The 16,179-nt window shown below is 33.6% G+C and overlaps 1 protein-coding gene across 1 annotated transcript; it reads right to left on the reverse strand.

Moving 5' to 3' along the window:
* Nucleotides 1-6,934: 6,934 nt before the first annotated feature.
* Nucleotides 6,935-10,022, reverse strand: LOC141590031 (WAT1-related protein At2g37450-like). The gene is made up of 4 exons (XM_074410648.1): nucleotides 9,880-10,022; nucleotides 9,702-9,767; nucleotides 8,367-8,589; nucleotides 6,935-6,988 (listed from the first exon to the last, which is right to left on the reverse strand). Exons 1-4 carry the CDS (start codon nucleotides 10,020-10,022, stop codon nucleotides 6,935-6,937), a joined length of 486 nt encoding a protein of 161 aa, XP_074266749.1.
* Between the last annotated feature and the right edge of the window lie 6,157 nt (nucleotides 10,023-16,179).

A 16,179-nucleotide genomic window follows, 5' to 3' on the forward strand; every position in this document is an offset into this window, starting at 1 on the left:
TCTGTCATGGCAATTTAACTTCTGTGGATATCTTGCTCAATAGCTTTGATGTTTTCTCTAAAGCTTCTGGGCTAAAAATGAATGTTGGGAAGTCTAATGTCTTTCTGAATGGTGTGGACCCAGCAGCTCAGGTAGTGCTCATTGCTAGGACTGGTATGCAGCTGGCTAAATTGCCCTTCAGGTATCTTGGTGTCCCAATTGCGACAAAAAAACTTAGTGTGCTTGACTGTGCTGTGTTGGTGGAGAGAGTGGTGTGTAGAATAAGGGCCTTGGGTGCAAGGAAGCTTTCCTATGGTGGGAGACTGATATTGGTGCAAGCGGTCCTTACACAACTGCATAATTACTGGGCTCGGATTTTCCTGCTTCCTAAAAAAGTTCTCAAGCAAATTGATGACATTTGTAGGAATTTTTTGTGGCAGAGACATAGTACTTATGAAAAGTCTCCTCCTGTGGCCTGGTCTAAGGTTTGTAAAGCCAAGGAGTTTGGAGGTTTAGGTATCCTTAACTCTGAACTTTGGAACATTGCTGCTATTTGTAAGTATGTTTGGTGGATAGCTACTAAGAAGGACCACATGTGGGTAAAGTGGGTACACAACGTTTATATAAATCAACTGGATTGGTGGACGTATCAACCTCCTGCTAGTGCGAGTTGGGCTTGGAAAAGAATCTGTTGGGTGAAGGATAAGATGCATCTGGGGTTTATTCAGAATGGTTGGGGTACTGGTTCTGCCTACTCTATCCAGGCTGGGTATTCTTGGCTGCAGAATGATCATGCTAAGTCCCAATGGAGAGCTCTGGTATGGACTAGGTATGGCATGAGTAAACACAATGTTATTGCTTGGTTAGCTGTTCAAGGAAGGCTTCTCACCAGAGATAGATTGAGGAGACGTGGAGTTTGCCTTGATACCAATTGTGTGTTATGTGAGAATGATACTGAATCTCACCCTCACCTGTTTTTTTAGTGTGGGTACAGTAGATGTTGTCTTCAATAGGTGTCCAATTGGCTGGGGATCCAAATTCCCTGGCATTCACCGTTGCAGTGGTGGGCAAAGTGCAGAATGCGTCATCTCTTGAAGAAACACATTGTTGGAGCTGCTATTTGCGTCCTCATTTACCAGATTTGGCAGGCTCGGAATGTCAGCCTTCATGAGCACTATATGAAGAGACCTGGGGTGATTGTGCAGACTGTTAAGTATGTGGTTTGTAATAGACTTAATTGTAATGTTAGTTCAGAGATGAAAGAGAAGCACTCAGCTCTAATTAGGGGTTACATGTCCTAGTTAGAGTATGCGGTGCATTTGATGATGTATCTTGTTGGTTTGAGCTAATATATTACTTACCATTTCACCAAAAAAAAAAATGAGAGAATATTTTTTAACACAATTCTAATTATATTATTTAAACGTAGTATATTTACCACACCTACATTATTTTTCAATATGGGACATATAAAATCTATAAGTAGAAAATATAATGATATGAACTTTTAATAGTTCTCCAAGACAATACTTAAGAGACTCAAAAGATTTTGGATTGATGCCTAAGTTCCAAGGATGCCTCCTATTTATAATCATAGATTCACCCACCTTATGCTATATTTCGATGTGGGAAAATTCTAATTTTTATATGTAGTATATTTATCACACCTATACTATTTTTCAATGTGGGACATATAACATACTATGAAATACACCATCTTTAATATGTGCAAATTATATGAAATCTATATATACTCTAATGATAGCATTTCTTACCATGAATCTAATAATATTATTTTCATAATTTTTTTACCGACATTATTTTGCCAAATGAAATGTAAAAGTTTTTATATAAAAATTAGAAACATCACTTGAATATAAAATAAGAAATACAGAGTATATATTATAATAACTAAAAGATTTTCCAAAGATTAACTTAGGTTAGAAATCATTATTGTAGAGACAGTAATACAAACTCTTTTAAGAAATGCCAAGAAATACATGTCTCTTCTTAAAAAAGCTACTATTGTATACATATTATTTTTCTTTGAAGGTAAAACCACTTAGTCTCAATCATTAGATTGGGATCTCTACATCGTACATATAGCGACTATTACTGTTTTGTACTGTATCAGGAGACTACCATTAGTAAAATTTTTAGTTTTGTATTTTTTGATTTTCTTATTCATGTTCTTAACTCTTTCCGGGTAGTTCCACATAACGATTTCCACTTTATTTTTTATATCATATCGTAGATAATGATAGAAAATCTTAAGATCTCTTTAAAACAATATTTATGAGACTCAAAATTTTTTGGGTGGATACATAAGTTCCAAATATGCCTCCTATTTATAATCATAGGATCACATCATCTTATACTAATCTTTCGATGTGGGACAATTCTACTATTTATATGTAGTATATTCACCACTCCTACTTATTTTCCAATGTGGGACAAAACATACTAAAAAGTACACAATTTTACGTATTAAGAAGTACACCATCTTTAATATGTGCAAATAATATGAAATCTATACTCTAATGATAGCATTTTTTTCCACAAAGCTAATTATATTATTTTCATAATTTTTTTAACGATTTTTTTTTTGCCAAATGAAATGTAAAAGTTCTATATAAAAATTGGAAATATCACTTGAATATAATTTAGGAAATATACATATTATAATAAATAAAAGATTTTCCACTTTATTTTTTACATCAAAAATTACACTTTCCTAAATTGATTTTTGATGATGTGGACGCTCTCAGATCGCTCGAAAAAACTCTCTTTTATATATATACTAGATTTAATGCTCGTGCAATGCACGGACCTATTTGTATTGTTCAATCTTGTATGATGTAGTGACTAAAAAAATGTTTGTATAACCAAAACTATGTGTTACTTCGGTCGTGTGCTGTTCTTGTACTTATGATTGAATTAGTAATGTCCTTATCAACTAATTGCAAATCTATATCTTAGTGACTAAGTACAATGATACTTTTTTTTGGTACAAAAGGCACAACGATACTTCTTTATTTAATTAAAATAGTATTGTCTCCGCTCTAATTACTCCCTCTATTTTTCTATATATGACTTTCTCACATTTCGAGACACACACTTCTCTCTTCAATATCTCTCAAATTATATGTTTAAATATAGTGATATGTATACTCATATGAAAGAGTTTTTCATAAGGAATTTAATGGTATAATTTTTATAATTTTTTACCAAATATATTTTTGCAGATATTAAAGTCAAAGGCTCGCCTCGAAAAAGCAAAACGTTATATATTAAAAAATGGAGGGAGTATTTGATTAGAAATCACATACTCCCTCTTATTCACAATAAACCTCTCATTTCATTTTGACACAAAAATTAAGAAAACACACTACCCCACCATATAAATAAGTTTGAACCACACAAATACATTACCCCACCATACAATTAAATTTGGACCACACAAACACTTATCAAAAAAAGAAATAGGGAAGTTATTGTGAATAGACGGAAATGGAAATAGGGAGTTTTATTTTGAATAGGAGGGAGTATTTTTTAGAATTTTTACGTGATTCAAATCCATAATCAATAAGATTGATCGGCCCTAATTACGGATGGTTAGGAAGTTATTTTCACGTATGCATATCATAAAGATTAGAAATTTATGTATAATGTATGGAATCTAATAATAATAAGAATCTTGTACATAGATGGGTAGAAATCACATATACTTTAAATGGACGAACATCCAACATTAAAGTTGAACATCAAAAAGACAAAAATAGGGAGAGTAACAATGAGGGAAGGGGGCGATTGTTTAGATCAATGCATAATTTCATATAGTGAATGGGACGCTGATGGAGATAGCTTTTAATAATATCGGAATATTAATAAGATTTAATATTGAGATCCAATTTGTACTCCGTATTCTCTAAATTGGTTGATAAATATAATTGGAACGAATACTCTAATTTGAGTATTATTATAAAAAAATGATTATTTGCTGATTTAAATTTTGGAGTTTGATCTCGCAATTAGGCAAAGTATGTAGGTTTAACTACCACTTTCGCACATTACAATTACACCTGTACCAAATGCTCCGTTGATTAGAGCTTAGAAAGATACATCTTAAGTCGTACGTTGATAGTTTCATTCCTAACTTTTTGTTATTAAATGTTCTCCATCAAATGCAATAGGGATAAAGTTTCATGCCTTGTTCATATGTTAGATTTGAGTAGAATCGCCCTCAAAAAGATATTTTAATATGAGTTTCCAGAAAAATGGTCTCTATAATATCCCTCGAAACCCCGACATCTCGATAAAAAAAAAGTTCATTAGATAAATTTTATTCGGAACAATCCGTTTTGCACCTAATTTTCAATATTAACAGTCTCTTTCTTAATTAACTTAGGTGTTCTACTATTATGTTTATATAAGTTGCATTCCCCGCACTTGACAAAACTAAAGTATGTGCAGAAATGTGGAATGATCCATGATCACGAAAGCAATTGATATTTAATTTGTTTGGCCAACTGAACTAACTCGTATTAAAGCTGAACTAAGAAGATGCGAATTGATTTGTTCATCGATTGACCTATATTCAACGATTATCAAGGGAATTGTAAAGACAAATGATGATGATGTACTACGACTTGTTAATACGAATAGAGAGTATAACTATTAACTTGATGATATCCAAAAATTATAGTCATATTCTATGTCGAATACAATGATAATACAAAAACATTGTATGCATGAATCACACTAACTATAAGCCAAAAAAAAAGTTGCTATGGCTACATAAATAAGAGAACAATTAAGGGGACTGTTTATACTTCCAAAACATAATTTATATAGCAAAAGAGATAATTTTAGATCTTTGTCAGTTCACTGCTCATACATACCGATCCTTTCCCTACAAAAAAGTTTATACGTACCAAGTAATCCAATCACGTTGCTTCTTTTTTAAATTTAAAATCAACTACAAAGTAAAACTCGACCAATATAACCTCACTACCTCATATACCTAAAACAAAAGTAAACAATTTAATTTTAACTCCAGTAGTCTACAAACGTGGGACTCAAATTTAATTTTGCTATGGGTTTGCAGATTTTGCATGCTCAATTTTTTCTTAATCTAATCGTTCTCCTTTTACCAAAAAAAAAGCCCCATGTTCTTTTGTTATATATCTTTATCTATTATCTACTCCCTCCATTTTTCTCTTTCTTCCCATTTCATTAAAATACTCCTCACATATATTAGAGAAATGAGAAGAAATAAAACAGAAAAATGGAGGGAGTATTATTTATTATTACCGAAATGAAATAAATCATTCGAGTTTTTCACAAGCCTACATCGATAGGTCGATATATAAATGATACGAAGCAGTACACATTAAATTCCTCATAAATATATAAGTATCACATAAATAAAGCCTCACATTATATATTCATAACATTTAAAAACTACAAACCAATATCGTTCTTATAAAAGATATAAACAGTTTTAAAACACCCGTTTTGTATCTCTGATTTTTAAAATTTAAAAGCTACTCATATTTTTACTTATTCTAACTAAATTAAAGTCACAACTATAAAGTTGCATCATATAATTATTTATATACATAATATTTATATAGGGCATGAAACTAATAAGAGATCTATGAATAATTCTATTTTTAGCTAGGCACTAACAACAATAATAATCTGTAATTACGACCGATAATGAACTAATAAAGAATAGAAACACCCTCCCCAAGAGCAAAATCTTGTGAAGCATTCTTGACCTAAGTCCATGCCTAATAGACTTCGAACCTGTCACCCTCGTGGCTTACCTTGTATACGTATACGTGGTTTGCAGGCTATCAAGTACACCCGAGGGTTTACCCAGTGCACACCGAAGGTAGCGGTTGCGGATTCCCTCGTCACCAAAAAAAAAAAAAAAAAAAAAATTAGAAAAACACTCAATATCAACACTGAAATCTCTCTTCTTAATATGTGAGATTCTTCTTTGTCCATTAAAAGGCTACACTCTATTCTTCCATTCAATGTTTCTAATTTGTTTCATCACGTAATAAAAGTTGTTATTGACTTAAAAGTATCAGCAATATCATTTTTTTTGTTAATATTACGGTAAGAGACACATACGTAGATAGATTCAAAAATCTCAATGCATACATAAATCTTGAATACCTTAAGAATCTCAGTTCGTTCATGAAGGTTGTATCTCTATATTTGATCAGCATACTTTAACACAAATTCACTCAACCTTTGCATACAATATCTGCAAGAAATTAATTAAAGTTAATAATCATATTAAAGATTAAAGAATTTTTACTACAAAAATGTAAAGAAAGCAATCCTAAGCAATATCATACACAATCAACTACAAAAGTAACAAAAATAATAAACTAAAAAATAGAATAGAATAAATATGTACGACAACAAAAAAAGAAAATAAATTTTCTTTTATAGAGAAGTGAGGTGAACAATTTCACCTCAAATACTATCAGCAAAACAATTGATCACGTTGAAGAGTTGGAATACTATTGCAATTCATATGCTTATAAGTATATCGCCAAATTTATACGAAGTATATTAGTGTCTGTCCTCTATTATTTGCCAATATTTAATTAGCTTAATATAATTATTTGTAAGTGAATTTATTAATAAAAATTAAAAGCATTTTGAAAAAGTTGGATTCTTTATAATCGCTCGAAAAAAGCTTCCTTTAATAATATAGATAGATATATAGATTATTTTTTTTTTTGTGATATATCATTGGTTTCCTTTTGGGCAATAATAATCCATCCTGCTTTTGTTGCTATTATTATACACAAATACTCGTATGCATATATAGCTTCACTGTTAAAACAAAACAAATAAAGAACTGTTAAAACAAAACAAATAAAGAACAACATTAAAAAACCAGTAACATCAATATATAAACAAAAGGGAACTAATACCATAATGTTTCACACTTGACAATTTCACGGAATGCACCAATATAATCCTGCAGAAAAACACAACATTATTATTGAATACATAATATCAAATAATTTGAATTTAAGAGAACTTAATTAATCATAAATGTATAAAAATAATAAACAATTCTCTAATGCATTAACAATGGGAAAGCAATCATAAAAAAAATTAGGTAGAATATGTGATGATTAGAGGTTTACATAGTATATTTTAAGATGGAGTGGTTTCAGTTCTAATCAAATACCTTTTCTATATTATATTATATTATATTATATTATATTATATTATCTTAATCCTTCATAATATTTTATACCGTTTTTTTTCTATTATTTGACATTTATTTTTATTTTGTAAGATATAATCCTGCAGAAAAACACAACATTATTATTGAATACATAACATCAAATAATTTGAATTTAAGAGAACTTAATTAATCATAAATATATAAAAATAATAAACAATTCTCTAATGCATTAACAATGGGAAAGCAATCAGTAAAAAACATTAGGTAGAATATGTGATGATTAGAGGTTTATATAGTCTATTTTAAGATGGAGTGGTTTCAGTTCTAATCAAATACCTTTTCTATATTATATTATATTATATTATATTATATTATATTATATTATATTATATTATATTATCTTAATCCTTCATAATATTTTATACCGTTTTTTATTTTCTATTATTGGACATTTATTTTTATTTTGTAAGATATAATCCTGTAGAAAAACACAACATTATTATTGAATACATAACATCAAATAATTTGAATTTAAGAGAACTTAATTAATCATAAATATATAAAAATAATAAACAATTCTCTAATGCATTAACAATGGGAAATCAATCAGTAAAAAAAATTAGGTAGAATATGTGATGATTAGAGGTTTATATAGTATATTTTAAGATGGAGGGGTTTACAATCAGAAGAGTGATTATGTGGGGATTATCGTGGACTCGTGGTAAATGGTTAGCTTATTTAAGATTGCAGACATGATATAGTATCATAAGAAAAAGAGGGTTTCTTACTGAAGCACAAACGCAAAGGAGCTTCACATCCCAGCCTAAAGCCCATGACTTTCCGGTCCCGTTGATGATGAGACCAAGGACTGCACATTGTAGTGCTGCTATCCAACAGGTTAACAAGTTGCTTCAGTGCTTAGATGACAGCCTCTTAAGTAGTTTTGCCTAAAAGAAAAAAGTCAATTCACATTAGTTAGTACTCCGTATACTATTAAAATTGTTAGAGCACTATCGAACTTGTGTCGTTGTTGAATAGGGTTCGTCTAACTTTTGTCCATGGCGATTACCATACACAAATTCATTTGAAGAAAGAGGCTAATGTATAAAGAGATATGGATGTTTAAACTATATATGCAAAAGGGTAAACTAAATATTTGTACCTGGACAACAAACCAAATGGCATATTCGAAACAACTGGCTATTAGAAGAAGAGTTCCTCGGAGGAAGTGTGTAGGATTCAAAGGCTTTTGATGAGGGTTGTTTCGGCTAATGATCAAGGATGGTCCGTCATAAAAGCTGATAATTACGGCACCTCCCACACAAAGAACTGTCCCAAGCACTTTCAACTTGAGAGAAAGCGTCGAGATTTGTAATGCCTCAGTCCTACAGAGATTGCAACTATTAAAATTTAAACAATAATGAAACTATCTAACTAGACTGCACTCATCATATCCCGGCCTGATGATGAAGTCATCTCTTATTTTATAGAGTACTATCTTATCTTAATAAAAACAAGAACATTTAAAGGATTTCTGTGCAGCCACGTCATCATAGCAAGGTTTTCTTTATTTTATTTTTAAATTCCGAAAATACGGGTCCCACAGAGAAAACTACGGAATTAATTACAAAATAACGTCTGTTCTAATGTTATTTGCAAAATTGTTCGGAACGTACTGATTTAATTATTTGAATACAACAACTAATGTAGTCTACCATGAAATTTTCCAACATTTGGAATGATATTAGACTATTTTCGTTAATTCTACAATTATGTTTCTTCAATTGATTGTAAACCTTTTTCAAATTTGATAACTATTTCCATTTTATAGCGATATTTATATTGTTTGCTTTTTAATATTTCCCATATATTGCATATATTATATACTATATACTATATACTAAGTATGTTTCATGTTACAACACCGAATTTGTGGGGGTTTATATCACATATTTAAAACATGTGCAAGTTTCAATTCCTTGCAAATTTAGCACTTGTTTTATTCTATTATCAATATATAAAGAAATACAAATTAAAATATCCATATATATTACATAACATTTTTTTTAAATATTTACAGTGATTTCAGTGATTATAAATTCATACCCGTGTAAATTGCACGGGTTGAAAACTAGTATACTCATACGTGTTAATTCAACCCTCTGTCTCAAGTTGTATCAAAATAAAAAAACTTAATTTAAGGGTGATGCAATTCAATCTTCGAAAAGGCGAAAATGACACTCTAAAACTGAAGCCTTATTCAGATAAATAAATAAGAAGTACCTTATTATGACAGAAAATAAAAATGTAATTATTGGGATCAGGTTGCTGTAGTTTGTGGCATAGGCAGCAGTAGTCTCGTACGCCATAATAGAAGAGACCCATCTCCAGAGTGATCCTATTTTAATAAACAACAAAAGAACATAATAGATTTGTTAATTATACTAATTAAAAACTGTAATTTGACTATATACTGGAAATAGTTTTTAAAACTTACCCGCACAAAGAAGTAAGAAAAACCCAAATGCAAACATGTGGCTTCTTTAAATCGCTCATGCCTTCCCTGTATTCTCAGAGACAAACTAATCATCAAGCAAGCAAAAACTCGTTAAATAATATTGAGTACTACAATTTAGCTCTTAAACTAGGTAAGCATATATGAACCATAACTTTACCTATCAAAGATAATTGCCATCGGAGCAATGCAGGCTGAAGCAATCAGATGGCGGTACATAAGCAGCGCGGGTAGGAATCCTTCTTGTTTCAATGCAAGGTTGGTTAGTATTTGCGACCCCGCAAATACAACTTGCACTACCATCATAGAAAAAACAACAAGTGCTAATGAAGCAAACGAGTTCATCTTCATCTCTCTGGCTTCCTTATGGCCGGCCCTAAACTCATCATGGAGAAAATAACTGGGTTTTGTTATTAAGTTCAAATCTTCCTATAATTGTGGAATCTAATAATACCCAACTTATGGCTTCCCAATCTGATGATTAACGTAAAGAAGAAGAAGAAGATCATGTGACAATATAGCAAGATTGATCCTCGTCATGTTATATAAAATAAGCAAACGATTACATGATTTGTGATGATTGTACACAAATCCAAAACACATTAAAATGATAATCCATTATCAAACATATCTCCATATGATTGATAATAACAAAAACTTTCAATATTACGTGCCAATTTGATAAAAGAAAAGAAAACATAACATATTTAAAGTTCTGGACTCTCCAACATCAACTTCAAAATCATTTAATAAAGAATTTTCGGATTTTATTTTTACACCAATATTTTTCTTTCATAGTTCATATGAAGATTTATCGTAAAATGAAATACTATGTTATTAGAGGATCAATATCGAATAATATCATATCCATATTATTCGGTATTATTCTATCATATCTCATATTTTTCGATACACATTGTATCGAGTTGTGTTTCTAGCCTAGTCAAATATTTTGATATTTCCTTCCTAGTTTGTCGATATTAGTTGCCTTGTATCTAGGATGGCAAGCTCTTATGTATGCTATATATTGTAATTCCCGTTGAACGATGAATGACAATTCCAATTAACCTCTCCAAACTTGAGCATTGTTTCACCTTTTATCATGGTGTCATGAGGAGTAAAGATCCACATATTTCCAAGTAATTCAAAAAAAAAAACAATTTTTTTTCGTTCTCTATAACGATGCCAGGAGAAGGAGAGAAATCTGGTATCAACAAAAATATCATTCCAATTACTTCGCCTCTCTACCTTCATCCATCAGACAACCCTGATCTTATGCTTACGCAAACCATTTTTAATGGCGAAAATTATGAACATTGGGCAGACGCTGTTACGAATGGTCTTGATGCGAAAAACAAACTGGGGTTCGTTGAAGGGGAGGTAAAAAAGCCAGAGATTGTCAAAGGGGAAGATAGTCTCGAGTCGTTGGCTTGGCGACAATGTACTGCGATGTTGAAAGCATGATTACAAAATGTTATAGACCCAAAACTGCACCCAAGCATCAATTTCACAGTGATATTAGTAGAAATATGGGAAGAATTAAGAAGTTGTTACTCAGCGGGAAACGCTCCTCGAGTACACTAATTGAAGGGAGAGCTCAATGATTGCAAACAGGGACGCCAATCAGTGGTTGAATGTTACACGAAATTGAAGACTATTTGGGACGAACTTGCTAATTATAGCAAAATCCCAAAGTGTAGTTGTGGGACAGAAGCAATGATACTCAAGGAACGAGAGGAAGAGAAAGTTTAGAAATTTTTAATGGGCTTGGACACGGCTTTATATGGAGGACTTCGCACAAATTTACTAATGGAGGACCCTATCACGACCCTCACCAGAGCATACGCCTTGGTCTTGAGGGAGGAGAGGCATACGAACATAACGAAAAAGAAGGAGGAACGAAACGAGGCAGCCATGGCAGTGACGAGTTATGGTGCTGGCAGGGGCAGAGGATAATTTCCAAAACAGAGTGCAGATGGAGAAGAAATACCACCACCACCACAGTGCACTCACTATGGAAAGTTCTATCATGTTGAAGCAGATTGCTATGATAAACATGGTTACGAAGTGGTGAAAGCGCGAGAAAGAGGACGTGGACGAAGAGGCAACAGTCGTGGCCGAGGAAGAGGATGTGGACAGCAACCCAATTATCAGGCAAACACAGTTGGGAATGCATCTGTTTCAAAAGAAACATAGAAGACTAATTTACCCTTCACCAAGGATGAGATAGAGAAGGTGCGTATCTTCTTGAACTCGAGTCCGGAAGGTAGTGAAAAACATACAAGTATGAAAACTACATTAGTTAATGAGTGGTTAATTGACAGTGGGGCATCACACCATATGACAGGAGATTGTCTTGAAAACATTTGGAACGAACCACCTTCGATGGTCGGACTTCCGGATGGTAGGCAAATTAAAGCCACAGAGCATGGTGAAGTGAAATTAAGCTCGAATTTTATACTTAAAGACGTCTTGTTTGTACCCTCATTGACATGTGATCTCATATCAGTACAACAGCTTATTCAAGAAAATAATTGTTTAATAACGTTTCATCCCGACTATTGTGTTATGCAGGACCAGATTACTAGGACGGAGATTGGACGGGGTGAGCATTGTGACGGAGTTTATTGCTACAAACCAACGAGCACAGATTTGGTGAGGAAAACAACCGTGACCAAGGACGACCAACTTTGGCCTAAAAGACTCGGTCATCCGTCAAGTAGCGTATTGTCTCAATTTTCTTCTTTAGTTGATTATAATTTGAATTGGAATTCTAGTCATGCTTGCGACCCGTGTTGTAGGGCCAAACAAACTCGATCACCTTTTCCACTTAATAATAAAATATGCGAGGTTTTATTTGGATTAATTCATTGTGACATTTGGGGCCAATATCGTGTTGCAAGTTTATCTCGTGCCCATTATTTTTTGACCATTGTCGATGACCATAGTAGAGCTGTGTGGGTATATCTTATGAAAGAAAAGAGTGAAGCCGGAGAACTAATGAGAACCTTTTGTCAAATGGTTAAAACGCAATTTGACACACATGTTAAAATAATTCAGAGTGATAATGAAACGGAGTTGTTGTCTGGACCCATGAAGTACTACTATGAGGAAAACGGAATACTCTTTCAGACTAGTAATATAGACACACCACAACAGAATGGAAGGGTTGAGAGAAAACATCGACACATTCTTGAAAAGGCACGAGCTTTACATTTTCAGGCCGACTTGCCAATTCAATTTTGGGGGGAATGCGCTTTAACTGCGGCCTACTTGATAAATAGGACTCCGACTCCCTTGCTTTGAGGAAAAACGTCATATGAAGTTTTGTACAACCAAAAACCGGACTTAACCAATCTTAAAGTTTTGGGATGCCTTTGTTATGCCCATAACAAAGACAAACCCCGAGACAAGTTTGGGGAACGGGGAAAACGATGTGTGTTTCTAGGGTACCCCCATAGCAAGAAAGGATGGAAGGTTTATGACCTGAAGGAAAGGCGACTATTTGTTTCATGAGATGTGCACTTCTTTGAAAATGAATTTCCCTTTGCAAACACTGTCGACACACATAAATTGCATACAAATAGTGACCAGCAGTACGTAGAGGATTCTGGTTAGGCTGGTGTCGAAACGGAGGAAAGAAATTTGGAGGAGACAAGGACTCGTGAAGACAGGGGGAGCGATGACGAGCACATAATGTAGGAGACAAACGCTACAGGGGATACACGGGATACTCATGATGCGCAGAAATCGCCATTGAAACCGTGGATGAGGAACCACGAGTGGTAGAAGAAGAACGAATGGGAAGGGGAGCAAGAGAAAAATTTGAACCCGTGTGGAGAAAGGACTATGTGTGCAAATCCACAAGAGTAGTCATACCCGTCACCAATGCTCATCAAGCCCAATCGAAATCCGCTAAGTCAGGTACTCGCTATCCTATAGCCAATTACGTTATTACCAATTGTTTTTCTTTGTCCCACAGAGCTTTTTTGGCAGCTATTGATGAAGGGCGAGAGCCGAATAATTATCGTGAAGCAGCCATTAACCCGAAATGGCAAGAATTAATGAATAGAGAAATTGAGGCATTAGAACGAAATGGCACCTACAAAATCGTTTCTTTACCGGTAGGAAAGAAACCCATAGGCTGCAAGTGGGTATATAAAATCAAGTATAAAGCGGATGAAACCATTGAGCGATACAAAGCAAGACTCTTAGCTCAAGGTTTTACACAAGTTGAAGGAGTGGATTACCATGAAACCTACACGCCAGTTGCTAAGATAACGAGTGTCCGATGTCTATTGGCGGTAGCAGTCGTTAAAGGTTGGAATATTGAACAATTGGACGTTAACAATGCGTTATTACATGGAGAATTGGATGAGGAAGTCTATATGAAGATTCCCCAAGGTTTCGAAAAAGGAGAAAACAAAGTCTGCGAATTACTCAAGTCGATCTACGGACTCAAACAAGCGTCACGAAATTGGTTTGCCAAGTTGACCACTTCACTTAAAAGGTACGGGTTTGTACAATCATTAGCGGACTACTCATTATTTACATTTAATAGGAATGGCATTTTTATTGAAGTCCTAGTGTATGTAGATGATATGATAGTGGTAAGCAACAATAGTAATGCTTGTGGTTCGTTTAAGCAATTCCTCAATAAAAGTTTTAGCATAAAAGATCTAGGCAAACTAAGGTACTTATTGGGGATTGAGGTAGCACATGGTCCAAAGGGATTATTTCTTAACCAACAAAAATATGCGTTGGGGATAATAGAAGAGACGGGATTACAAGGGGTGAAATCGGTACACATACCAATGCAACAACATCACAAGCTTGCATTAGCTCGAGGAGATGTTCTGCACGATGTTATGAAGTATCGAAGATTGATCGGAAGACTTGTTTACCTCACTATCACTCGTCCTGACCTTGTTTATGCCGTACATACATTGTCTCAATTTGTCAATGAGCCACGCAAAGAATATTCGGATGCGGCACTCCGGGTTGTTCGTTATATTAAGATGAATCCAAGCAAGGGGATTATCTTACGCAATGATGCAAGTTTCCAACTCAATGGCTATTGTGACTCGGATTTTGCTAGTTGTCCATTAACGAGGAAGTCGATGAGTGGCTATTTCGTAGCACTTGGTGGGTCACCAGTGTCGTGGAGAGCAAAGAAACAGGTCATGGTGGCTAAGTCAACGGCCGAAGCCGAATATAGAGCCATGGCTGGGGCAACGAGTGAATTAATTTGGTTAAAGGCATTCCTCGCTTCTTTGGGCGCGTTTCATTTGAAGCCAATTAATTTATTTTGCGACAATCAAGCAACTTTTCATATTGCCAAAGATCCAATTTTCCATGATCAGACAAAACACATAGAGATTGACTGCCATTTCGTTCGACAACATCTGATCAATCGTACCATCGCCACTTTTCATGTCCGAAGCAAAGAACAAATAGCTGACTTATTTACTAAAGCACTCGGGGTGAAGCTTTCGATCATTTACAGCACAAGTTGGGACTTGGTCTACCAAGTGGTCCAACTTGAGGGGGAGTATTAGAGGATCAATATCGAATAATATCATATCCATATTATTCGATATTATTCTATCATATCTCATATTTTTCGATATACATTGTATCGAGTTGTGTTTCTAGCCTAGTCAAATATTGTGATATTTCCTTCCTAGTTTGTCGATATTAGTTGCCTTGTATCTAGGATTGCAAGATCTTATGTATGCTATATATTGTAATCCCTGTTGAACGATGAATGACAATTACATTAACCTCTCCAAACTTGAGCATTGTTTCACCTTTATCATATGTATTTGGTTTAAAAATCTTAAATAAATTTGAACATTTATTTTAAATTTCTAAATATTTTTTTTTTCCAGAAACATAGATTAATTACTAATGTTCCATTATCTTTTAAGCAAAGTTAATAAAAATAACAAAACATTTGACCCATCTTTTAATATTAACCCAACCTCACAAGGTCACAAGTCACAATACCCATCAAGTTTTAAAGCTCGTCACATTAAAATCGAGTCTAAATTGAAATAAGCCCAAACTATATTCAAGTATCTAGTTTCTCCATCTCCTTCTCAGACGTCCTCCCAAAGCCATTGATGCCCATCTTTCATATCCAGCATCGACCCGAGTCACTGCACCAATCGCCTACGCCCCTACCTAAGAATGTGACCTACACCCAGAACTAAACAACCATAGTCATCCCTATAGTTGGAATGCCGCCATGTAAAATTTCTTCTCTTAGTTATCCAACTAATTTTTTTTTTCATCACAACTAATTAAATAAAGTTTTCAAGGTAAAATTTTGAATTTTGAATGTTAAACTCTATATACACTTAATCAAAACCCCCAATTTTTTACTTAAAGTTCTAAATTCTCACTATAGAAATATGTATTAGTCAAAGTATGAACAACTGCTACAATTATTAATTAA

Source organism: Silene latifolia, chromosome 7, assembly GCF_048544455.1.
Source record: "Silene latifolia isolate original U9 population chromosome 7, ASM4854445v1, whole genome shotgun sequence".
In the NCBI taxonomy this organism is placed as follows: domain Eukaryota; kingdom Viridiplantae; phylum Streptophyta; class Magnoliopsida; order Caryophyllales; family Caryophyllaceae; genus Silene; species Silene latifolia.